This window comes from Aquila chrysaetos, chromosome 9 (assembly GCF_900496995.4).
Source record: "Aquila chrysaetos chrysaetos chromosome 9, bAquChr1.4, whole genome shotgun sequence".
NCBI classification, from domain to species: domain Eukaryota; kingdom Metazoa; phylum Chordata; class Aves; order Accipitriformes; family Accipitridae; genus Aquila; species Aquila chrysaetos.
In genome coordinates, this window is record NC_044012.1 from 42,901,126 (window position 1) to 42,929,036 (window position 27,911).

The window sequence follows — 27,911 nt, forward strand, 5'->3', positions numbered from 1 at the left end:
GCTGTATAAGCACTTAATGGTAACTAGTCTTAACAGTAAGCTGTAACAATGAACTTGCATACAAAAAAAAGCTGGTCATAAAAATCCCAAATGAGTAAACACTTAAAAGCAGTTATTTAATCATATGAAATAAGGACATAAAATACTCTGAGCTCCTTGGCTCATTTCTCTAGTTAAGGCTGAGTGATATTTTCTTCCTAAGCAGCACACCTGTTAGAGCATTTCACTGTCATTTGACCCCTCATATTTCTGATTTTTCTATGAAAAAAAATGACCTGACAAGGGCACACCAATGATTATGAAATAATACCATAATATTTTGAGTATCATTTCCTTAGATCTTCTAACGTTTTTTACATTGCCAATTAACGTAAACTTCTGATTGCTGATTTGGGTACCGGGGGGGGGGGGGGGGGGGGGGGAACAAACCAAACCCAAACCCCAAAAAACCCCACAAAACAAAGCATAGTTGCATAAATACCCTTTCTTACCCTTCCCAGGGTTAAACACCTCTCCTCCCTTCTTCCTAGTCCCAGCTTCCCGCATTTTCACGGCAGGTTTCACTCGGTCCCTCCCACCTCCTCAGTAAGGTGACTGGTGGACGAGGAGGTGGGGGTCCCCTACCCCAGGGTGCTTCCCGCCGCCATTTGCTTCCCGCCGCCATTTGCTTTTCACGCCCCTTCTCCAGCAGCCGCCGCTTTCTTCCTTGAACACGGCTGAGCCGCGGTGCCGTGGGCTCCTCTGGCTGGCGGGAGGTTCGCTGTGTGACAGAACCGGCTGGAACCGGTTCCGAGCTGCACATGGCGGCTGGCGGCCTCCTCCCACCCGCTCCCTCCGGTCCCACAGAGGCCAGCGCTCCTTGTACCGGCTGGATTACCCACAGCTGTGGCTAGTCAGAAAGACCAAACCACCCTGCTCAGCTAACTACGTCTTGGTGGGGCACACGAGGTTTCCGGGAGAAGGAAATCTGTCCTTCGCTAACTGCAAAATAAACCAGAAAAACCCCACAAAACTTCAGGCACAGGCAACGGCTCTGTCGCTTTCTGATAAGGTCAAAAAGAAATTCAAGACTTCTCTTTTATTAATCCTAAACACAGGATAAAATGGGTCTTCAAAGTCTTATTTCTCCTTTTAATAAAGCCTACACACATTGCTATTATTTTAAATGAAATAATTACAATGTTAACTTAAGATTACGTATGGCAAACAAAAAAAACCAACCCCAAAGTATATAATTGAAAATAAACGCGGCTATAATACTGTGAAAATGAGGTAGCTAATTGGATAGATATTCAGTAAACCGTCATCCTAAGTCACATTGAGAACTATTTCATTAAAAGGCTTCTGAGAACACGGGTGTTCCTGAAGGCGTGCCTCCCCAGCAGCTCCCGTCGGAGAGCAGGCCAGCACAGCTTTCCAGCTCCGGAGCAGCCAGCCCTGCCACACCCCGGCCGGAGCTGCGCTCCGAGCGCGGCATCGGAGCGCTGGGATCTCTCACCTCCAAGGGCAAGAGGCCGGGACCGTGGCGCGAGGCAGACTGGCTTTCGGCGACATGAGGTGAGGCTTTCGGCAAACACCTGACGCGTGTCCACCAACTGTGTGTGGAAGACTACTGCTGAAAGAAAGAGAGCTCCGAAGACTTTTCGGTCACAGCTGGATGGAACGATTCTGCTAACTCTGCCAGCTGATTTCAATTAAGTTATTTAAAAAAAAAAAAAAAAAAGAAAAAAAAACAACCCTTAAAAATTTACTTCACAAGCTTAAAAAGGTCCAATGAATAAAAATATCCACCAGGAGTCATACTTAAAAGTCAGGTGGCCAGGTACCACAGATTAATAAACACATATAAAATTATTTTGCCCTTTTATACTGCAAAGCTACAAAGGAACTAGGGAACATGCTAGACTTGGAATTTCATTTTTATACTTCTATTCACTCTAAATAGTCTATTACTTATGTAAAAATCCCCTAAAAAGAGTGATAAGATGAAAACCAGGAAATACAACAACCAGTCCTTTTACCGTGTACATGCACATAGGTAGCCATTCAAACTTCACTTGCTAGCAGTTATGGACAGGTAACTAACAGTCAAGGGGGACAGTTACTACAGTCATGGAAACACAACCTCAGGAACATAATGCAAACCTGACTAGTAGTAAATCTACATCAAAGCAAAGAGGACACTAAATGAGACAAGATAAGAGTATTTTCAATTAGCTTATTTTCTGAAAGAAAAAATAGTCAATGCTACTTTCTGCAAAATTACAGTAACACAAAGGTACAGGAGAGGTGCATTATATTTTTTTGTTGTTACTACTATTATCATAAATCCAGAAAAAAGTGGGAATAGCCTAATGACACTTAATTCTGAGAAGATGTCCAAATTTGTAAAAAGAAGGACCGAAGTATAATACAGGAAGGTGATGATGACCTGAAGAACCACAGTAACAGAGAAGGAATAAAATGCAATAGTCCAAGATGCAACGTCATACACTGAAGGCCTAATAACAAGATAATCTTCAGTAAGCTTAAGAGTTGATAGCTGGATTAAGAAGAAAAAGCTGTAAGTGTATTAACTAATCAGAGAATAAATTTGCAGTCAAGTCTCTCTCTCTCTCTCTCTCTCTCCCTCCCCCCCCCCCCCCCAATATGATCAAGACAAAAGCAAGCAATGCTAGGATACATTAGGCCTGTTAAGAGTGTTAGAGCCAGGAACTATTAAACTCCACCCTGAATATTGTGCACAAATTTAGTCAAATTGGAACATGCACGTAACTAGGATGATTGGAAGAACACAGTTAAGATTTTTGAATGTTATCTGTTAAGATATGTACTATTTAACCTCATCAAAGGGGTTGGAGGTCAGATACAATTATACTCTGTACGCATATTCTCTGTAAGCACCTCAAGAAGGTGAAAACTTTTTTTTTTGCTTTTGAAACAGCTCCCCAATAAGAATGCAAGCAGACATCTATATCCACATTATGCTTTGTATGAGCATTTAATTAGTCTGCACAGCATTTTATGACACATTACCACAGTCAACGACTTAAGAGATCCATCTCTATCCTGCATCTCTTGCACTAAAGTTCTACCTCTAAAAAAAAAATGTGATTTAAGATCAATAATATAAATGGTCTGTAGATATCCTGCATTATTTTAAATATCAAAATGAAATATTTGAGTGCAATAGAGTTGTTCTTACCTCTCCAGAAGATTATGAATTGCTTTGAAGAGTAGGGTCCTACACTCATAGGAAAGTCCATTCTCCCACAATCCTTCTTCCACCACTACAAAAACATAAAACATCAACATGCTCAGAATAGGGAAATACAAACATTTATACAAAACATAACTCCAACAGCTTTAATTTTCAACAGTAGCATGTTTCATGAAACTGTTTCAACTATTACCTATATTGCCAAAGTAGCTTTAATCTTTACTTGCTGAAGGCACCAACTTTGAATTTAAAAAAAAAGAAAACACAAAAGCATAAAAGCACACACGTTTGTTCGTAGCATTCTAATATTAAAGCAGGTGGGTGAGGAATTCATGATTATTCTTTGCCAGGACTGCTGAGAGATCCTTTAAAACTTAACCGCAGATGCAGACAATCAAGAAAAAGTGAACCATTAAAGGTGTAAAATCAATTTACATAACATTAAACAACTACCCTGAACCTCTCACTGTCACACTCAAGTAAAATTCCTCCATTGTACTGACTTAAACTATTGCAGCTTAAGCAATACACATCAAATATATGAAATACACAGCAGGTTTTTATTCCAAAATAAAAACTATGAACTCGGTATCAAACTGCAGAAAATTTAGAGAGTTTAAAAAAATAAATAACCCATTAATCTCTCACAGTGGAGTGCAGCATGAACTAGTCACCTGAATGAGTACCTAAAGGATATACAAGCCTCAAAAATATCTGCTGTCCTTACTCCATTGTTTTTGGATGTTAAAACTACCAAGAGTAAAACCATTTTTGGTATGCCTGTACCAGATTCTAAATCTTATTCAGCCAGAAGATGCAATCTCAGCTGCAGAGTAAAAACAGATGATTAAATAACTTTGTCAAGGAGTAAGAATTTGTTAATTGTCTGAGTTCTGTCATTTCAATTTTACAGGAATACTCTGCAGATCTTTAGAAATGCAAACATAAAATTCTACAGCATGTTAAGAACTGAATTCTTAACACCCCTCCTTGGCCAATTTAAAGGATGAAACCTTCCAACAGCATGTCTGTCATGCAGAGATTATTATCTAAGTATAGTTTACGCTATAATCATGTTTAAAGTAAAGCCTCTAAGGAGCTTCTGCTGCATGAAAAATACTAATATTGCCAGCAGTCTTCAACTACAGCTTCAAAGCCTCAAAACCCACCATTGTTCGTTATTCTCCTGCTTCTCCCAGTAACCGTAAGTCATATAACCTCAAACAAGAGGCGGCACATTTTTTGTATGCGTAATGTTGTGATATGCTAATACTGGTAACAGAGTCTCTCTCCTTTTGCAGAATGAAAAAGCCAGAGCTTTAGTACCTGAATCACCTTATCGAAGAGCAGTTACTTCCTCAGAAGAATGAAAAGGCAGACTTGTGCTTTTGGGTACAAGCATTAGCCAAATATCTTTCCCTGTAAAACCATTAAAGGCCCCTTTAATGCTTCCAAACCTTACTGACACTGAGGAAGTAACGTGCCATAGCTGTTCACTAGATAGTGGCCTCAGATTTCATGTTTAAAACAGTATTCTTAAGAAACTTCAGAATCTCCATGCATTTGCAGAACTATTGATGCTATAAATTCTATACAGTTCAGAACTACTGAAGCCTAAGAAACTGCAAGACTGGTACAGTCTTACACTTTAAAACTACACAATTCTCAAATATGTAAACAGTTATGTATTACAGTATGAGAGAAATCACACCTGAGTTCACCTCTACAAAAACTCCACATTTAAATAAAAATCCAAATTTTTAGCCAGTGTCATGAAAATGACAGCATCTGTAAAAGTCAAAAGAAATTCACTATTACACAGCACTGAGCTCTTCTTGAGTTTCACTCTAACCCTATCAGGGCATCCGTGCCAGAAGCCAGTATTGTCCCTGCATCAAGAACTTCATGCAAAATGGGAGACAAGAATCTATTCCATGATTCTACAGGAGACTTCTCACAGCCAGTTCTGATGTTCTCAATCATAGCTCACTCTCTACTCCCAAGTATGCACAACAAAGTAATGGGACCCAATTAAAGAACAGTTTATATCATCTCCTAAAATTATTTTCTGCAAGTAAAATTTTGCCACTGACTCCAGAAGAAATAAGATCCGATCGTACTGCTTTACACTGTTTATGAAGTCATATTCTGTTAAGTTGGAATAATTTTAATATCAAATTCTTTCAGCACTGGACGTTACCTGTATTCTTTTGCCCTGCTTACCTGTGACTGGCACAGCTCCTCTTTGGGCTATAACATCCTATTACATTTCCACAAACCGAGACCCCCCTCCCCAGGACTGGTGTGACATGAAAGGCCTATGTATCCCAGCGGAAGAGACTGAGAATGAGGGAATGGAAACTGGCAGCACTCTCCCTCTCTACACAACACCAACAGCTGTATTCATGGTTATCCTGCACTCAGGAGAAGGAACGGCTATGCAAGGGAGTGTGTCCCAAAGCCTAGAAAAAGCAGGAAAAAGCAACGTTAACCTCACGGTGGAGGTGCTTGTAGGGAAGTCCCTAGGGTCACCTCTGCCAATGAGATCAGACGGGCTGAGGAGGAGCAGTTGCGTGGGACAGGGAAAAGGGGAAAGTCTGAAGTGGTATCATCCCTCAGTATTCTAATTTTCCAAATTGGCTTTCTTATTACTTGACATTCGCATAAATTATATATGAAATGGAAATAAAATTATTTCCCTCTTAAATTTAACTCTATCATAAGGCATCTTCATAACCACTTTCCTATAATAAATAATGCCTTTGATTCCCAGATATATTAATGCAGTATACTTACTACAATTACCTGTACCACTTCTCTATCCTACTAAAAATGTTCACCTCACAATTGAGAGGACGTACCTATGTCTGTTGCAGTAAAGACAGGGAGGGGGGAAAAAAAAAAAAAAAAAAAAAAAAAAAAAAGAGAGAACTGCAGCATGTCACCTCCTCTCTGTTCTTTGGCTTCCTGATCCAGTCTCCATAAGAAAAGAGCTTAAATAACTGGAGCAAGTTACAACTTCAAAATGCAAATGGTGACCAGTAACAAAACTTGGCAAAACACTAGAGATCAGACTATGTCTGTGAATTGCAAAGTTCCTCACACTGTAACAGTGTAACTAGATTTTAGATTTTGAAGAATATTTTAAATTCCTTATAGGAGATTGAAGACTAAGAAATAATTGTTGGTCTCTGTCTGTCTACACAGTGATTTGCAATGCTTTTAACACTCAACACTTTCAACTCAAGCCCTCATCAGCCTTTCAGTGCTGCCCGACAGCATTTTCAGGCACACAGCTAACAGAAAGCAGGTGCTGCACAGGTTCAGAAACATACTTATGCCAAGCACCCATATCCTGTCCTGAAGGTATTTTCTGTTACTCTAGTTGAAATAATTCTCTGTAGACGCAACAAATTTGACACTACACAACAGCTGTGAAAGCCATCTTCAAAAAAGAAAACTTCTACCCGAAGAATCAAGTGAAGATTGAACTTTTAGTAAAAGAAAGAGCATGCTACAGCAGGTAACTACTTTTTCCTCCACGGAAGTCAGAGAGGAGGCAAGAGTTTTGGAGAGGCAGCAAAGCACATGGGACAAAAAACTGTGGGTCACCACTTGCCAGGACCTGGGTAGACAAAGCCATCACTAATCTGATCCGTTGTTTGCGGCAATCCCATTTTGAGTAGGATGTCAGAGTGGATGACCTCCACGAGTCTAAGCTCCTTCTCACCTGTGTGATCTGTCATATCTACTGATTCCCTACTGTTATAGATTTACATAGATAAATATCTATGTCGCTCTGTGTGTGTATATAGATACATATATTTATCTGTATATGCTAACTACCCTATCTGAGCATGTGTACACTCTAAGTAGTCAAGGATGGCAACTGGTAGTAGCATTTACTTGCTTGTAAAACAGACAGTTCATCCCCTTCTTGCTGTTTGTCCTGCAATAGAGGGATAACTTTACCGCTACATTTCTGACCAAAATAAGCAACTACTATGTGTGTTTTGTTGGGTTTTTGAAGTGAAATCACCTCTCAAAATAAACAAGTAAGTCTAGTAATACTCCGTCTCTAAAAATCTAGATTCTCAGAAAAAAAATCAAGAAGATAAGGTCACATCATCTCTGCCATTAACTGTAATTCTGTAAACTGCTCAGTTGAGATAGCCAGTCTAACTGCCCTCACTATATCATTCTCAGTATACGCTCTTTAAATCCAGTCGAGAAAGAGAGCACTAAAAAAGCATATGGATCCAAAGAGAAGTGTGGAATTTTCAGTCTCTTTCAAAAGTGGGGGGGAAGACTTGAGATAGCCAGTTTTATACAAGAATATTCTATTCATTTGTCTGAAGAGGCAGAATTGTTTCATTCTATAAGAGTTAAGAAAGTGAAAATATAAGTCGTCATTAAAATTTTCATGGAAAGTTAATAAAACACCAGAGCAATGTTTTAGCAGATACAAAGGCAAAAACTAATTCTGTGTAAGCTGACAGGGCGCTGAGTAGTAAAAATAAAAGTTACTGTTGCAGCTGAGTACCTGCCTACTACCATTATCCAATGTACAAGTGTGTACAGGAATGAGGTAAAAAACCTTTTGGTTGTAACACCTGAAAAATAATATAATGCAGTGTTTTTCAATTGCAAACAAGTCTTCCACAGAGAAAATACTTCTTATTTTCTCATTGCCAAGATATTATTAGCAGAAAATCCAAAAAGAAAAAAGGTATATTTGACACTTACCATAATGGATTATGACTGAGGTGCTAAATCTCACTGCTGGTCTCCATACAGAATGGGAATTAATTGATAGCCTTCACATATAAAGTTTTGAGATGTTTGTTATAATTTTGTTTTCATAGGTTCAAAAAATGAATAAAACATTTGTGATGATTTTTAAGTTTATCCTTGCAGATCAGATGTTAAAAGAATTAAAGGCAACTACAATAATTTAGACTTACACTGGAAATTTATAATTTAAACATACATTAATGAGCAGCTTACTTGGCTTGGGGTCTTTTTTTATTTTCAAGTCAGAGACACTAAGGTCTTCAAAGCGTCCAATGATTTTTATGAAGCCAGCCATGTTCTCAAAAAAAGAACCATTATAAAAATTTCAAGGAGAGAAGTCACAGCAAAATATCAAAGCAAATACTTCAATAATTTTAGGTCTCCCAGCAGAGATACTGGAAAGATAATAAGATCTCTGTTCTGCCTCAGTGACCAAACTGACTTAAAAGAAATATAGGAGGGAAGGAAAGAAAGCAAGTTGAGACTGTGTCGGCATTGCAGAGATAGTTATACCTTTAAGAAATTCAGCCACCCACATTTTAATAATTCAGGTCACACTGCCTTATGCAGTTTAAAAGTAGAATTAGTTTCAAAGAATACATATTTCCTCAGAGCTATGTTACATATTTCCTTTTAATGTATCATATTGCAGCAACAGCTGAAATGAATGTCTAGACATCAAAAACAGTCTTTATTCCCACCTACTGCTTTTTTACCTCAGGCATCAAAACTAATGAAACCTATTATCCAGAACACTGACTTCAGTTACCACATTGGCCACTGCAAATATGAAAAAACACTCTGGGACAGGACCAGTTATTCAGCCATTAAAATTACTGAAAATCAATTTCTTGCTGCACACTGCAGAAATACTGATAGATTAAAGCAGGACACATGGGACAAGGAGATTACTTCGAGGGAAGATTACTATGTCAAACTGCTGAGGAAGGGGAGTTACTCAGCTACTCAGGATTCATATTCAGAGCAGTGTATGTTCCTTCTTACTCTTTGATATTTTGTCTCCTCGTTACTATGAAATATGAAGAATGTGGGGCTTTTTCCCTGTGTAGACGCAGTTTTTAAAAACACACTGCCAAATAACTTGAACAAATCAGAAATTCAATTACTAAAAGCAAGCATTTCATTTTTCATTTTAATTTTTATTAATGTGCCCTTAAAACAATATTTCAAAGACCAACTAGCGTTTTGAAGCATCATTTCTTCTAAAAAATTGAGTTAAAAGAGTAACAAAGCAATGCAATGGTACATTAATTCTGAAAAACTATATTATACCCATAAAAATCCAATTAAACGCAATGCTATTGATCGATCATTGTTATACTACCATTGATCACCTTGTAAAAATCTGTGTTTGAAGTCATTAGTGATTAAATTGACTTATTACTAAATCAGACTCAACCCACTTAGAGATCTAATTTCCTTGCACTGGTTATGATCGTAGGGAAATTGTACTGCTTACTCTTAGAGTACTGAGAATTCATCTTGGCCTTCTGTCTCCCAAGTCAACTCATCAGCCAAAAAAAGAACCAATACCGAAGAAATGCTCACCAGAATGATCCATTTGTGTTAACCTATTTACAAACTGAGCTTATGTGAAGCACTGAGAATACGTGCTGTACGTGCACAGAAGCATCTACAATCAATGTCCTACCAAGGTATCCTTAACAGCACGAGTTCTGCACCACACTTCCAGGGAAATCAGAATATTAATGAAGACTATCGCTGAAGATTGCTGTTCAGACAGGCCCTAAGTTTGCATTTCAATGGACCACAACTTTCTGTCTAAAAACTAACACTTTCAAGCAGAGTTGACTATGAAACTAAAATTGTTGCACTTCAGAAAGATAAATAAAACCTTCAAAGGCAACAGCTGTTGAATATCACAGGAATACTACGACACTTTAATTGTTGCACATTGAAACAGAAATTAGCATAATAGCTATTTATTGAAAAACAGATGGTAGGTAACTATCTGCACTTAGTTTATGTTAGCACTACTTAAAGTATTACTTTTATCGCTTCCTCGCTCCCAGTAGGTACAAAATTATTTTTTATAAAACATGTATTAAATGTCACATTCTCTCCCTCTTCCTGTCCCACACTCTCGCATTTCTCTGCTCCTGCAGGGTCTCTTTTGCCTTTCCATTGCAACACCCCACAACGCAGATCTTTACAGTGAACTGTTCTCAGCCTCATGGTTAACTATGCAACATTTCAAAGGGCACGAGGAACAAACTGGTCACACAAAATATGTAATCACTTCTGGTTCTTTAGAAGTCCACTTCAAAATATTCCAAAAATCCAGGGATAATATCTAACTTCCCCAAAACCAAAATCATTATCTATGAAATCAGTATAAACATTTCTGTGTGATTATAGCTCAAGTCTGCTTTCTATGTAGGAATGCAAAATTAGCTATGCCAGAGCGCTGAGCAGCTTGCTTCGGAGATGTAAGAGGTTCCAAATAAAACAGTTGTTTGCTGTGTGGTTTTTGCTTTGAATGCTTTTTACAGTCACCAGCTCTGTCCCAAGAAAGAGTAAAATGAACATAAATATGGCACAATTTTTTATGTGGTTTACACTGCTTCCTAAAGTAAAGCGGGAAGTTGCAGCATGAAACCTGCTCTCACGCACCAGAAAATTCCCCCCAAATCCCTGATTTACACTGTTTCATTTGTCCCACCATGTGTTTGTTAGGCAGTTTTATTTTCAAGCTACTTTCTATTTCTTTGCAGAGGTATTTCCTATAGATGAAAAACATTAACTGGACCATACTGAAAATGAGCTAAAAGTCTGGAGATATTCTCACCATCTGCCTCTAAAGTGTTCAGGGCTAAGGATGCCACTAAGAAAGAAGTACTTTCTTAAGTTTACTCCTGGGAGTTTCTAGCATTTCCTCCCACATTTCTGAACTTTTCACTTTCCGTTACATCTTGTTTCTCTCCTCAACTCTCTGGTATAAGGGCATTAAAAAATAGTTGCTCAGAAGAACATAAAAGTAACCCAAAAAATAGAAAGGAAAACAAATTTTTTTTTAAAAAGGATTACTACAATCTCTACTCTCCACACTTGATCTGCTCTCTTCTTTTCCCTTCTAAATCTCCAAGTTTTCTTCATTTCCTCCCATTTTCGGTTACCACCTAGGACTTGAAGCCAGCGCAACCCTCATTCCACACACCAGCTGCAAACACCCCTCTTCTGCCTTTTGATCTGTCTAGGTTCAGAGAGAACAAAACTACTGAATTGTATCTGCATCAGCAATATCCTCCTCTCTGCACTGATAATGCAAAGAGAACGTGGACTTTTATTTTTCTTCTCTAAACATAAATGTTGTTTTTCCATTGATAGCACGTTGACCGTTATTTCCCCATCCCCTACATTCGAGGAGCTCTGTTGCAGGTAACAGAATGCACGAGGGCAGCGAGTCTCTCTCAAGAGAAATTAGAGCAAGTTCAGCCATCACCAGAGGAACATAAGGCTTGCTCTTAGGAAAAATACAGTTCGTATTAATCCATACTTGGAAGGCAAAAGGAACCAAAAGTCTTTTCTCATTTATAAAGTATGCAAGACGTCATTCTTGAAATACAGATAGATCGTTTTGGAAAGCAGTACCAAGATGCTTTCTTCCCTCTTCCTGAACGCAGGTTTGCCTTAAAAACAACTGCACAGCTCAAGACAGACGATTCCATTTTAAACTGCAATTCTGACGAGCCAAGTCCCTGAAAAGCCTTCCACTCGCCACTCGACCGGTTGGCCATCACTCCTGCGCCAAGCCCCGGTGAGTAATCCCTGCAGCTGCCGGGGAAAGCAGGGCGCCCAGCAGCATTCCCTCCCTGCCCCCCCGCAGCCGGCATTGCTGCGCTTGCTACAATCATCCTAAAGAGCATTTTACAGGAGGCTTAGCCCTGGCTAAGGGCACTCTGCAGCGTGACCAAGAGAACATGGAAACACGATTCATTAGACATGCCTGGAGTGATAACAATGGAACCGCTTCTTGCTGCCTTTCATTTCTTACATTTCGTGGAGGCTAATGCATTCGCGTTACACAACGAGCACATTTACAGACAGGAAAAAAATATAATCATCTTTAAGAAAGCCAGCTTTTTGCATTATTATTTGCTGCTTTAATATGCTTGTAAGGCTGCCACAGTTTTTAATTGACATGTTAAGATTACAAATTTAAGAAAGACAAGACCTCCAACCTATCCAAACATACATTTATAGAGAAATTAAAGGGTGAAATGTTGCCAAATCTCTCCATGATCACTGCTATCTTCCTTCCACCCAGCTGGGCTGTACTTCATGGAACAAAAAACTGCAATATTTCCATCTCAGTTGTATGCTTATTTAACCAAGTAAATATTTGGTTTTCCATTAGCTAGAATCTGAGTTTACTCTTCTGCGTAAAAATTAAGAATGGCACTTATTTTTTCTCAGTTCACTCTTCCTTTTGGTACTGTGTCATTACTTACAGCCCCCAGACTACTATTTTCTTCTCCCCCCCCCCCCCCCGTCCCACCCTCCCCCGACCTAATGGTTATAGAAATAACAATTTTCATTAGAAAAATCTTCTTTTCCTTAACTTACTTGTAGTGCTATATTGTGAAAAAACAAGATTTTGATTGAACTAAGCAATACAGGAAATATTTTTTATAGCAGCCTACCATTTTAAACATACATCATGTAACACAAACACGTAACAGCTAAAGGTTGTAATTGTGAACTACAACACTAATTCCATTATATGTGGAACATTAGGTAAGTCCTCTTCACATTACTTTTTGAAAACTAGAAAAAGAGTTGAGCAAACACATTTGCTTTATACATCATTTGAAAATAATGTTTTAAAGCTTATTTTACTACTTGTTTTCCTACCTCCCTACTGGAATTCATTATAATATTTTACACAGGAGTGAACTACAAAATTGACTTAGCATTTGTTTACTTAAAAACTTGCTGAAGCAAAAGTTGAAGCAATTTCAAAAAACCCAAACCCCACCCATCAATCAGCAAATATACAAACAGGAAATAATACTTAGGAATAGGCAAAACCAAATTTAATATTGCTGGCAGATTTTTTGAGTAGCAAAGTTAAGCAATAAATTTCAGTTTATAATGTTTATACATCCTTTAGAAGCAGAGGGTCAGGCTTCAGCAATAACCTAACATCATTGCAAAAATGTTTATGGTCAGACTTGATGCTTGTAAATGAAGTACAGTATTTTCAAAAGAAAAGGTAAGTTTCCAGAATCTCAGTTTTATTTTTTGAAAAAAATTGAAAATGCATCTTAAGTTTAGGTATTCAGAACAGCAGAAGTGGTTGAAATGAAGCCTCTTTTTAAAAATGTAACAGTGCAAACCGTTTCCCTCATGTAAACGTCTTTTTAGAGAGAACAGTAGACTTTCAAAACCACAGGCACAGAATAAAAGGCTAGAAATTACTTCAGAGACAAGACAACCATATTTTTGTCATTTTGTTTGTTCGTTACTGGGTTTTAGTGCTCTGCAAGAAGCATGCCAAAATACTTTGTGCTCTTCTGTGAGCAAATGTTTACTGTAGTTTGCCACTATTTAAACTGAAGTAAAATTGAAATAACAACTTTTGTGCAACACCACCGTGTACCGAGTTCTACCAACGAAGAGGTCTGATATTTAGGCAGCAGAAGGTCAAACAGGTTTTTAAATATATTTTTGTCATCTTCTGACAGAAAGCCGGCAGAGGGAGCTGCATGTAACCAGTTCCTGGACTCTTCACATAGGATCTGTTTTTCAGATTAAGAAAAGGATACGAGATCATACATGCTAAAAATAAAACTTCTGAAAAAATGACCACATTCAATAATAAACATATCCGAAGAGAACAGATTTTGAGTAGAAACAGTTTAATTGTTACTTTTAAAATAAAACCCTCCGTATGAAACAGCTTTAAAAGCAGAATAACTTCCTTGAAAAAAGTCAAAGTGCCTAGTATCAAATCTGTATAACGATCCCTTGAGAAAGGCTAAATAATCTTTGAAAATCCATACATCCATTACTTCCATTGGTTGAAGAGATACTTACATATTTTCAGTCTTCTTTCATTTTTAATTAATACTGTTTCACACATTCGGTCTTTCCTAGAAAGTTTCAAGTGTCTGAGTTTTTAAGGTCACACTTAACCAGGCTGCCGCAATGATTAGGGACTGTGCTACACTGAGGTAGCTTTTTTATAAAGCTGAGCTTCACTAACGCCACCTATTATTACAATTGCTATGTTGGCAGCACCTTTCAACACAGGAAACTTCAACTATAAAATTAATCAATGTAGATGCGCTCAGGGTCTTCCCCCGCCCTTCACAGAAGCAACAAGATGGCGATCAGACAAACACAATACAGGGCTGTTTGTAAGGCTGGCCAGCCAAAGCAAGAGGGACAAACACAGTACTGCCCCAAACCACAAGTACTGAAAACTCACTACTGGAAAACAACCCCTCTCCCTCCCTATCCCCATCTATTCCAACCCGCCTTTTCAAGCAGGGAATACTACAGATGCTTTTTCAGATGGGGACAGAAAAACAATTTCTTAATCAGCATATTCTTATTTATAAGAATGTATTTATTTATTCTTTTTTATAAATAGAAGGTATTACAGGAAAAAAAAAAAAGATGACGACATTGGGGATGGAAAAAAACAAATTACTGAAGAGCCATTCTGGAAATAGGTGAATTCTTGGAATTGTGCACAATAACAAACTAAGCATCAAGATTTTAGAGATTACCTGAGACCACCAAATATGCACCTTTTGTCATAATCATTAAGGCTGAATATATATAACAGTTATTAATTTAAAGCCAGTCCTGTTCCATAGAGATCTCTTCTACAAGAGTTACTGCAAACAGAAGTCACAACTGAGATCAATTCCTCTGATGATAAGCAGGCACTGAGAGGAATGGCCTGGGAAGAAATTATGCCTTTCTATTTGACCAAAATAGTGATGCAATTTCTGACTCTATTGTATTTGGAACTCCTTTTATAGATCAGTTTTATAAAATTTGAGAAAACACATCTACAAAAAAATTCCCCTTCACAGGCGTCTCCTGTATTCACCGTTGGACTTATTTCACGTATCCAGGTTTCAACAGGAGCCATCTCCCTCACCACTGATTCTGCAATGCAAATGTAATATGTTGTTCACTTTACAGTCTGTTGCCATGGTTATTAATGTGATGTCATAAATTGTTACATCTTCATTGCAGAAACAAAATGAAAGGGCTTGTAAGCAGGAGAAGAATAAGAACTCATCTAAGAAAGCATATTTAAGAATAAGCAACTGTTGTACAAATCACAAATACAAAAAAGACACATAAATTTGTATTTTAATTTAGTATTGTTGAATGTTTCTCTACGTAAGAACTCATCTAAGAAGGCATATTTAAGAATAAGCAACTGCTGTACGAATCACAAACAGAAAAAGAGACACATAAATTTGTATTTTCATTTAGTATTGTTGAATGTTTCTTTACTTAAGAACTACCTAAAAGATTACAAATGACCTATTTAATTTTACTCTTTAATTTTATTGGACTGTTACCTGCACAGCGGGACCTCCTCAGCAACAAATGTAACAGCACTTCTGTAATTTAGCTTTTCACCATGGTTGAAAACATCTTGGTTGTTTCTGAACTCTCACCTTAAATTTCAGCCAGTGGCTAACCATCCCAGCAATGCCTACGTGACTCTCTCCTTTTCCTTTTATTCCAGCTACTTTTTGACTAACCAATTACATTTATTGCACATGGGCCATGCCAGAAGCACAGCAATTGCAAGTACTTAATTGCTGAAAAATCAGGGTTGCAGATTGCCCTTAAAAATTATTACCGACACATATTTCTAAAGTTTTGCTCTTCAAGGACTCCAGGAATAAACAATAACAAAATTTGCTGTTGCCTTATTAAAACAGTAGTTAAGATTATGATAAGTTAATCTACTTTATCTGTAGATATACACGGAGAAGGAAAGAATAATTTAGCTTAGAGAAAAGCATAATAGAGTTTAAAGCACACCCAATGTTCACAGTCAATTTACATCTTTTAGAATGAGGAGAATCGAGGATTTCTCTCATTTTCAATTAGTCAAACTGTCTTGTTTAATCTTTTTCCCAAACAGTTTAGCTTTTCTGAAAGTGGATTTAATTAAGTCAAAAGACACACAGCAACTGGGGAATGAATGGGCATTCCTGCCTACTCAGACCTGCTGACCTGCCAAGCAATAAACTCCGTATGAATTAGACCGTTCACATGATGCAGGAATCAACCTATACCCATTTCCTGCCATCACAGTCACCAAGACACCAAAAATCTCCCCAAAGGCAGAGGCAGCACTTTTGTAAGGAGAATTATTCTTGCATCGTCTAACCCACTCTACTACTGCGATGCTCCCCAACCTGCTAGGAAACCAAGTCACTCCTCCTCAGCTTCTGAATATTTCCTTTGACAGCTCAAATAGGAAAAAAAGCCTCAAAACTGGTTGAGCTTTCTGAGGTCTTGTGGCAATTTTATCCAAGTCTACTAGTTCAATGATGAATAACTCATCTACTTACAATGGTATGTAAAGCTTTCCTCCTCTTTTCAAACTTACTAGAATTGCCTATGAAATCGAAAAAACGCAAGCCTTTCTGTTCAAATAGGCCATCCAACATTTACATGAGTTCAGACAACAGAACAGATCTCATCTTTCACAATCTAAGATAATTTTCCCTGGTCTTATCTGTGGCTTCCGCTTCCCCATTCAATCTAATGGGGAGTCTTAACCTTTTCCTCAAAGTCTTTCACTAAGTTCTCCATAGTAATTCAGTAAATACCTTTTTGTTCCTATGCCCCCACCCATTTGGGGGAAAGGAGTGTGCAGAAAGAGGAGAAATATGTATGAGAAGAAGTGCTTGCCGTTCCAATCTCTCCAAAACTCAAATGGCTACTGAATAGCTGAACAAACAGAAAATAAAAATAGTTTCTTGACGTCTTTTTTAAGAGAGGTATTCTGCAACTGCAGCTTTACTAGTCTTTGGAAGATGCTGTAGCTTCTTGTCTTAACGTGTTGAACTCACTTGCTTATGAGATCTGCTACTACTAATAAAATACGCAATGAACAGTAACCCTCCCAATTAAACAGAAAACAGAGTCCCTCACAGCAAGCTGTATTTCTTTGCAATGTTACCATTCGCATCAGTTCTACAGCAGGTGCACATGTGCGTCAGGTGTTTTGGAATAATCTGAACACCTCTATTAACAAAGGGTCACCTATACACCGTGTTTCTGCTCCTATTTTTAATTCAGTAGCTTAAAGGGCAAAGCAACCACAGATCAACATCACCCTGGTGGATGTTGTCTTCTTCTAGATATTGGAAACAAGACACAGAAAGTGTCATACGCAAGAACATAATTGGGGAAAAGGAGGCAGGCTGTGGCATGTTACCGTCCACCTGCCAGCCTTCAGCTTTGTGTAAAAAGCGAGGGTTAGTTTAAGAGCCAAGGCAGCTCAAAGGACGGACAATTTTGCCACACACATGGATTTGTTTCTGAAGCATAAGCCAAAGGAAACAAGGAGTGTCACTCACTACCTGTCTTGACTTTCTTTTCTTCGTACTGGTATTTTACTTGTTACCCATTCCCATTTAGAGAAACCAAGGTTGTAGATCCACATTAATTGCTCGCTTTCAAACCATTTCTTGATTGGGATGGTTTAATTCCATTTCCAGACCCTGTAGGTCCCTATTCTAGAAATAACACATCTCCACTACAGGGGCTGGTGGGCCACCAACACAGGCATGCCAGCAGAAACTCAGACAGACAGACAAGCTCTGAACAGTTAAGCAATAGCTACTGTATGAGGAATAATATTAAAACTTTATCTTCCTTGAAGGATATTCCCCCTATAATTCTACACACTTAAGAAAGTCCAGGGTCAAAGGGCAATGAAAAGGGGACAAGCCTACAAGACAGCCTTGAACACACACCACAGCACCATGCTGAAATATAAAAACCATCAAATGGAACCAAACATGAGCAAGAGCAGCACAGGCGTTTGAGGAATGTCTGAAGGATGCAATATGAAGCGCAGAAATCCCCATGCTAGCAGAAATTTGCTCTCAATCCACGGAGTAGTACTGCACATTCACAAGCTGGCATCCAGCAGCTATTCACACAAATTCACTCAAGGACAGGGCTACGCACACACAACTGTGCAGCTTCTTTCTAGACTCAAAATGTTTCTGTGCATCTGGCCCAGGGGTTCGCTGTACATGAGAAGACAAAATGCTATTTAAAAAAAAAAATTTAAAAAAAAAAAATTATTTTTGTTTTATTTTAAAAATGTAATCCTGTTTAAAAACACAGCTGTAAGAAGATTATAGTTCAGTCTACTTGATTTCTTCCTAATATTTCAGTAAATAACAACCATCTATTTATGCATCCTAAAAGAAAGACCTTAGCTGTCAAGCAGAAGGACCTACGCACAGAGCTCTTTGCAAAGACTTAATTGAAATCAGAGCTGACACTGTGATCCCAGCAATCTTCATATGCCCTAAGCCGAAACTCTGTTCTGGCTGACCATGCAGCCCACGTCATCATGCATTAGCTTCAGATAACACTTGCACAGCAGTGAAGTGTTTCGTCCTTTTGTGCTTGCCTTAGGCCACAGCCTCCTCTCACGTACATCAAACCGACTCCACTAGACACCCCAGAAATTTAACAAGCAAATTCAGGATACTGACTGAATGTGACAGGGAATCTGTGGGATCATTATCAAATACAAGGAGGGCGGGGGGAGAAGAAATCTGTTGTCAGGCTGGTTTAACTGACATTTAGATACTGTAATGGACATGATAATTTTCCCTTTCTGTCAACAATTTTAGTGTCAAAAAGTAAGTACACATACAGTTATATACCCAAAAGACTGCCCACCAGAACTGTGGCTGTCCTTCATGTATGCAAAAATAAGCTGATTTTACATATATGATAAATCTTTCACTTCAGAACGCCTACAACCATACACAAATTCTCACCTACTTACAACAGAAGCAGAAAAGCCGTACTTAATTGAGTTGTCACGCTATGGATGTAAAAAGCAACTCTTAACTACTGCAAACCACATACACACTCCTACATTGCTAAATAAAAATCACAGCGCTCGGGTTTAAACTGCAAATTAACAATGAAAAATCCCCATCTGAAATATCACATCAAGTTGGCAGCCCTGCTCAGCTTGATCTCTCTTGGCCAAAGAATTTCACTAGCTTGTAACATTTAAACATAATCTGACAGCAAATGAGGCTTCCAACTGAAAATTACTAAAAGGCTGCGTTTTGCTTACTCCCCCCCCCCCCCCCCCCCCCAGTAGAATATAAAACAACTGGAAACATATCCTGTTGGAAATTTACTAAATTATATAATCTTTAGCCTGATAAAAAGCAATTATCAAACATAACCAACAGATCAATGATTGACACTACTAACATTTTCATTTATTTTCTTTTATTCTTTCCTCCTTATTTGATACCCGTATAGCCTGTAAGGGGCCTTTGCCTTTAAGCTCAAAACATTACAATTATTCCGGATATTACTTTGCTGGCATAAAAATCCAGATACAATACATTTAAATTTCTACAAAACATATCTAGGTTGTTTAAAGAGGGTAGCAAATAGGGAGATAATCCCAGTTTAATAACTCTAGATGTAATTGCTCTGAGCTACCATCTTAAGCTGTCTTACATAAAAAAATCATCCCCTGTATCAATCTTTATGCTCCTTACCTTCTGATCACGGCTTTCTATACAGCTGTATCTCCTGACCCAACTGTACGTGACTACTCAATCCACCATCATCAGCACTACACTGGTCGTGCACCTCTTTGAATTAGCTTTGAACATAATCCTGGCAGCGATTGCTTCCCCTAAAATTAATTCTACAGAAACATGAATACCCTAGTATTTTGCAGAAAGTATCACATGAGAAGCAAAATACATCTTGATTTCACAAGTAGTCACCAATATCTACACTCTGCAGCATTTTTTTTTCTTATTTATTACACTAAAGCATTAGCACATTCAAATTGTCAATATGCAGCTTCTTTCTAACAACTATTACTAAAGAGGATTTAATGTCTGAAGTAATTGCACCACCTCTGTTTTAGTTAAAAATAAGAAAGGTCACTACTGCTAGCATTTAACCTCCATCTCTAAAACTCACTTTCAGCAATAAAAGTGGTGGCTTTTACCCATGACCTCAGAAAGGAATAAAAATTAGGTCAGTGGGGGTAATTCTGCAAAATTATTGATATTTTTCATTTATGCAAGATTTAAATCAATCAAGTTACGAAAAACTACCAGAACCTTGGTAGAAAGCGCATAAAGTTCCTACCTTTAAGCATGAGAAATAATTTCACCACAAATGACAATCTTTTTCAAGACAGAACAGTAAGAGACAGACAAATTATTTAACAAGTAGTTCATTTCCACTAGGATATCTTTCAGCATAAAGCAAGAGATTCATACTGCAATGGGAAAACAAGTTTGATAAGCAGTGTTTTTATACCTAAAATTCTTCTCATTCCCAACAAATTCCCAATGAATTGTCAGCAAATCTGTAAGGCAATATATACTTGTTCTCACTACTGTCATTTTTGCATTTCACAAAAACTGTTTTGAACGTCTTTTCTTTTGACAAGATGTCACCATTGGAATGCTATATTTGTTCTGCATTTCAAAAAAAAAAAAAAAAATCTACCCCACTCAACTTCCTCTCAGTCTCTGTATATTTTAAAATGCCTTTTAACATGACATCAGACACAATTAGTCCGAAAGACTTAGAAGTTACTGCATCATTTTCTCTTGTTCACCGCATAGCACCAGCATTAGTACAAAATGTCTATCACGGACTCAGTACTGCTGCATCCATTGGTGCCAACACCAGCTTCCAAGACGAGGTTAAGGACAATATTTAGCACTTACACATATACAGCAACCTTGTAAGCTGTCCTCACACTCTGACTTTATTATGTTGGAAATGCTAAGATCCTAATTACAGTATTAACTGACAGCTTCTCCTTACCCAACCATTAGAGCAGCACAGGGCTATCAAGATGAATACATCCTCTCCCTGTCCTGTATCCTCAGCCAAGGACACCTTAAATCAACGTTAATGTACAGATATTAATTTACATCAGAGAGGTTTAGAAAAAAATCATACACAATATATGAACATTAATATTAAAAAGATTATACTAGAGGCAGACATTAATGAAATATAAATAGATTAAATCACCATTTTGGTCCTTCAAGACAGACAGACACCCCCTCCACCCCATTTCTGTGTGTCAGGAGTCCAGGTTCATACTTTACAGCTGAAGTTTCACCCAGAACAGCACATAGTGTCACTGTGTCTGTTAGTAGGAGACACTGCTCTCTAGCACCAAACTGAATAAGTAAATAAGATGACAAAATTAAAGTGCTGGCAAGATTAATGGAAGTTTCTTTGAACTTACTGCTTGCTTAATTCTCAGCAACTCTTATTTACAAGAAGTGATCATTTCAAAACGTCAGCGACTCCTTCCTGTAACAGTCACAGCCCAATACTGTCTACAGGGCAACAGAAGTATTTCTGAGATGACTGACTCCCTTACAAACCATTATGAAATTCTACAGTAAATGAGAAAAGGATTTAAGTACACACTTAAGTGACATGCCAAAGAACAAGATTCCTTACATGCTTTGCTGAATGTACTAGGAGAACACTTTGAAAGTAGAGGTTGCAGAAATACAGGAGATGCTACAGTGTGCAAACAAGTATTTGTAAATAAGCTAATTTTGGTAAAAGGTACAGAATCAAATACACACAAGCTTAACTAAGAGGAAAAAAAAGAATTAACTTTTTGTTTGGCTCATTTTTAAACTACAAACTAAGAGAGAGAAGTGGAAGTGACAGGCATCATCTCATAGATCTTTAATAAACTCTTACTTTTGTGTATCCAAGGAAGATGTGCATGTGTATATATATAAAAAATAAAAAGTGTCTTAAACTCTTCACAGCCCTTTAAAAACATTAAATCAATTTTCAAATAAATTCATTATTCAAGAAAACATTACAGAAAGCTCCACGGACACTTTTAAATACAAAATAAAAAAAAGTACATAATGTATTATGTACTCATAATGCTTAGGAATGATACCTTCCAAACTCTGAGATATTCACGTCAAACAAGTGCACACTAAAACCCTGGAACACATAAAGGCTTTTCAGTGGAAGCTGTTAATTTAGTACTGGCTGGCTGCCCAGTGGATACCAGAATACATTTTAATCCAAACAACAGAATGGGAGGGAGGAAGCTCAACAGCAATTTCAATTCTATCAAGATTGAAATATTACCTCAATACAATAACAACATTTTCACTTAGGGCATTCTGCCAAAAAAGAATAGTTACCCTACAGTAACTATTGCTCTTCGGCACGTTATTTTTAACCAAGAAGCCCCTGCAGGAGTCCACCTACCTTACTGATGCTAGCCGTCTTCTCAACAGCTAGAAATGCAAAGTAGTATTCAACGTCTGCAAGAACCATAGACAAATGTCAGAAGGACCCTGCAGCTTGCTGACAAGAAGCATCCTTCCATGATGTTACTGGTGAAGAACTACAGATTCACGAGTCAAAAAGGTATTGCAATACTCTTCTCTTGACCTTGGCACATGACCCAAGAACACAGTCCTACTTGCTAGCTAACCCATTTCGGACTTTTAGATTCCTGAAACAAGCCAAGTAAATTTTGACACCAAGTTGTGAAGTCTCAGTGTGTGTACGTAGTTTGGTATGCTAGTCAGCTAGAGACAAGAATTTTCAACACCTCTTTGATATTCCTTAAAATCTACCAAAACCATTGGCTATACAAACTTGGCACCAGAAGCTAAACAGTAAATTAGACAGAGACAGTCAATCGAAAAAAATAACGGGAGCCAAGTGAATCAAGATTGCTGCCACTCTATTCTTCATGCCTCAGAAGACCAAGCTGCACAGGTTGTATGCACACCTCAATAAGCACAAGCATTAAGTGTTTTGTCACACGAGATCACACAAAGTGTAAAAAGCAAAATATACAGTGAGAAGACAGTCAGGTAACAATGAAACGAAAGGCACTTGCAATTATATTTGCAAAGTACAGTTCTTATTTGCATCTCCCAGTTTAATTCAGTTTAACTGGCTGCCATTTTTAATAGCTAAACTACTCAGCAGAAAAAAACAAAACCAAAACCAACCCAAACCTGAGAGAAAAGGTTTAGGACGAGTATGCTGTTGTAGGGGTGTACATTTATCTTTTCATGACTATTGGAGAGGTTTTGCTGTTCATGGATCAGTTATTTATAGCTCATCTGGGCAGCATCCACATCTTTAATTCTGTAACAGCTTCCCTTGCCTTTTGAATTAAAAATTGAACTTTAGTCCAACTGATTCTCAAGGGGAAAGCATTAAAATGTGCCACATCCTGTTCTTTGTTTCAAAGCAGCAGTGTGAAATAATGTAAAGAGCTAACACAGCCCTGATGATTACTGCATATTTCATTAAGACTCCAACACTCTTTGTCCCACTTAAAGGCTGGCTACATGCTTTTGGCCATATGGAGTTAGTTAAGCAGGCCCTGTGATTACTACTTCAAAAAATCTACAACATACAGATTCTCAGACAATTCTCAGTATTATGATTATTAAACTTCCATTTTTTTAAACCTTAAAAAGTAACCGACCATATCTAGAATGTCAATAAGCCCTGATTTTTCAAGCTTTATTAGAAGATGCAACTGATTAGGTAAGTAGGACTCACAACAAGTAACTGAACAGAGGTGCAATGTGCTGTATTTATTTTTGCACATCATTTTTAGTAGGTTTGGGGAAACATACTACTTCAAAATCAGAAACTAGCAGTCTTCTATAGGGCCAAAATAAATGGCTGATAGGTGATGCACACGGTTGTGAGAGGTCACCTTAACCATGAGCTGCTGTAAATTTAGTTACTTTTGTTGTCCGTCTTCTGCCTAAAATTTTCAAACAATTTGGTTTCACAGGATCACTTTTTGGTTCTGTAACACGGACGAATGTTAAGTTACACGTGAATTTGTGACAAAAAAACCCCTTCATCTGAAGCCTTACAAGAAGCTGTCTGTCGGCTCTACTTCTGCAGCCGTGAAGAACGCGAGTCCATCCCAGTGACATACCACTAGCGTGACTATCCAGTCCACAGACACTAACATCATTTTCTCCTGCTCTCTACAACATGCATCACTGCAAGATTATTTATTTTGACTGTCCAGGTATATTTGATTAATTAGACAATGTTTGTACAGCATCTGGGTAACGAACACACTGTTAATAGTGTAATCTCTGTTGACGATTATATTTAAGTTTACAACAGACCTTTAAAAAGCAATCAGTTCCTTCTGCTCATGCCATACAGTCTCAGAATCAGCTATTCACAGAAAGCTGCCCCAGAGGAGAGCCTTTCCATGCTGCATACCCCACTCACACAGACCTTTGCCTGAAGAGAACAGATGACATTTATAGGCAGTTAACAGAAAGAGGATGTGCTGAACCAAGCTAATCTTTGAGGTCTTCAGCCTGGCTGATTTCGTAAATTAATCCTGATCATTTCTCAGGACACACTGAAACCACTCATCCTTGCTCCTTCCAAAAAACAGATACAACTACTATATGCCAGTGAACTTCGTAGTCGAGTTTGCTAGTCCAAAAATTCACAGCAAACTATAGTCTAGACGACAAAAAAAGAATTAATAGATAAAAGGTCTGGAAATGCCAATGACCACCTTCACCAAAATTCACTTATTATCCAGAATTTCTTCTTTTCTTCTAGAACTGCTTCTCTCTCCTGACATACCTGCCAGCTTCTAATGGTTTACAGAAAACTCCAGTCAACCTATTCCCTATCCTTTAATATCAAACGCTCAAGTCTAATACATTTTTTGCGTTTATGCTCATAGTAAGGGCTCTTATTCCCACTGGCCCAAAGTAAATGTTACATTTGGCTGCACAAGAGAGAGTAAGTTTTAAGGTGATGGAAAGAGGAGGTGAGGAACAAGGCACAAATGCAGAACACAATTTTCACAGGGGTCCTTCGTCCCCTTCCTCCTCCCTCGTAGGATAAGCCCCCAGCTTCAGCATCCCGACATCATCCCACAGGTACACCATGCTCAAACCTTCCCATGTTCTACAGTAACCCTCATTTTGATTTCGGGGAGTCAGAGGACAAGGAGAAAGGAAAAATCTCTCACTTCCTCAAGAACCCAAATAAAGAAAACTCCAGAACAGAACAATATCTAACAGAAGAAAACCACCATCTGTAATTGCCCATATACAAGCAGCTGAAATAAATGGGGGGGGTTTATGTCATTAACTTCAATGTAAACTACAACACTTTTGAAAAATTAACATTACAGCATCCCAACAGAGTACTACCACATGCATTAGTCAGCATGCACAACACATAATCCAGTAACTTTGATTTAGGAACAGCCAGTTTTCAAAAGTTAAAACAAGAGAATCTGATTATTTAACCACAGAGGATTTCTACACTGTTCTCACTCTGGCAGGTTGTTCATAATATTAATAGAAGATATAAAAATATTGGGTTTAAAGTTAAAGATGTTTTGATTAGGTATTAGAACATGATGGCTTCCTATCCAGCAAACCTTGCATTTCTTCTACCTTGTTTATTCAGGCCAGAAGATCTGTAAAAGCCAGTAATCTGAAGGTTAAGTTTAAAAGACAGATTTTTTTTTTTTTTTAATGAGTATGATGTCCCGTAAAATGGATTTTGTGCTAGCTACCTGCAGAACTTCCCTTTAAAGATGGTTACAAAGAACAGAATTTACATTTTCCAAAATGCAGTTCAACTGATGTCATTTTCAGAAAAGTGGGTGGGATTTTTTTGTTTATTTCACCCTGTTCAGCCTATTTGAAATGTCTAAAGAGGAGAAAGTTCTCCAAAATTATGCAATAAAATCAAATAAATCACAGATTAGATTGACATATGTCAGGTGTTTTAATACCATCTAATTTATATCAGCATATATTCTCCTTTAAGTAATTTCCCTGAAAGGGGTTCAGAGATGTTCTACTACTTCATGGCTTATTATAGCCCTAGTATTATAACAGATATTTAGAAGCAAAAGTAAAGAATTTTATGCAGAAAAACAACACTTACAGCATATGCAAAAGCTAGTTTAAGAGCAAGCACAGAATTAGCTATACAGATATTTTTTCAAGTTTGACAGTTAAGCCTTCTGTGCTTGTCATGCATATGCCACATTAGAAAAAATAATATTCTTATGTAGTAGTGAACACATGTTTATTTAATGGCATCTGCCCAGAGGGATGATATATTTTCTAGTTAGCATTCACAGAACTGTTTCTCTCAAACCAAATCACAGTTGAAATATCTAGGTTAAAACTGATCTGGAATGGTTTAATTTTTGAAAAACAAGACCTTTTTAACTTTTTAGAATTCAGAACCAGTTGTTTTTTTTTTTAATACATAGCTGCATTTACTATGCAGCAAAATATGCACATCTGAAAAGAGAGAGAGTACATTAATAAAAATATTTTTTAAATATTATAACATTTATGAGCAGAAAACATGGTTTCAAGGAAAATACTGGGAAATTTTGTTCTGTCAGTTCCCCTCAAACCACACTGGCTATCCTGATCTATGTCTTTTAGCTAGAGTCACAAGGAAATGGTGCTTCAGCACCATCATCCATAAAGACCAAACAGTATCAATTCATTCATCTTAAAAAGAAAAAAAGAAAAAAGAACCACCCCCCCAGCCTTTCACATCTATGACTAACACACACATGTAAGAGACTGTAGGCATTAAAAATGTGATGGGATCATTCAAAAGATCAGAAACAAACTAAAGGGTTTGTGCTGTTAAATAACAGATTCAAATTTGACTGCAATAAGTGATAGGAGCCTGAAGCACTGTAAACTCCTATGCTCTCCACTGACGGTCGTCTTTCACTCTGTTCCATTAGTAGTACTGAAGAGCACACCAAATGGCATCCGAGTGAGCTGCTAGGCTGGACAGCTAGCTAACTTTATGCTTAAGATTTCCACAACAATTTTCAGCCAACTCAAAACCAAGTGTACGTGTGTAGTTACTGCTAGATCAGAAGGGTTATTCTGGTAAGCAAAAAACCACAGTCCTCTTTCAATGAAACACAAAGGTGTCTGAGAATTCAGTTTAGAGCAATTCAGGAGACCTGCAGTAAGCGTCATTTCTGCACAAAACACAACCAATTATTGCAAACTTTGGATGGAATGAAAATTAAAATAAACCTTAAAAAAAATAATTAGAAGATTTAGGTCCCCTTCCCTTTCTAATTTTTCTTTTTAAATCTGCTTATGTCAGAAAAATGAAAATAATTACACTCTTATGAAAATACCCTAAAACATGTCCTATCATCAGGCAAAGTGATTTACATTTACTGTACTAAATTCCTTATGTGAATTTCAGACACACCCTAAATCTAGCTACACTCTAGCTGTACTATCTGTAAAATTAGACAGAAAGCCAATGTTCAACAGTATGACCACAGACTCTAATGTCGGCCATTCCTGTTCTGGCGCTCTTCCAGCGGCAGTAAAAAAAAAAAAAAAAGCAACTATAGATAGCTTCTGGATCAGGAGCAACAAAAAATTCCTAGTGAGCAGAAGTCATCTACGTATTTATGTGCACACACACAATCTGATAATGGCTGCTATGCTTGCCACCCTGCAAGTGCAGGTGGAATTACATACCTTGTCAGAGGCGTGGACTATAATTTACTGTTGATTTAATCTGCGTG

General features: G+C 37.8%; 1 protein-coding gene across 2 annotated transcripts in view; it reads right to left on the reverse strand.

Annotated features, from left to right (window-relative positions):
* Window positions 1-27,911, reverse strand: part of MED13L (mediator complex subunit 13L) — a 203,551-nt gene that overhangs the window by 104,459 nt on the left and 71,181 nt on the right. For both annotated transcript variants that reach the window (XM_030024899.2, XM_030024901.2), the window contains exon 3: window positions 3,206-3,290. In XM_030024899.2, the coding sequence (XP_029880759.1) occupies window positions 3,206-3,290 (85 nt within the window). The remainder of the gene's footprint in view (window positions 1-3,205; window positions 3,291-27,911) is intronic.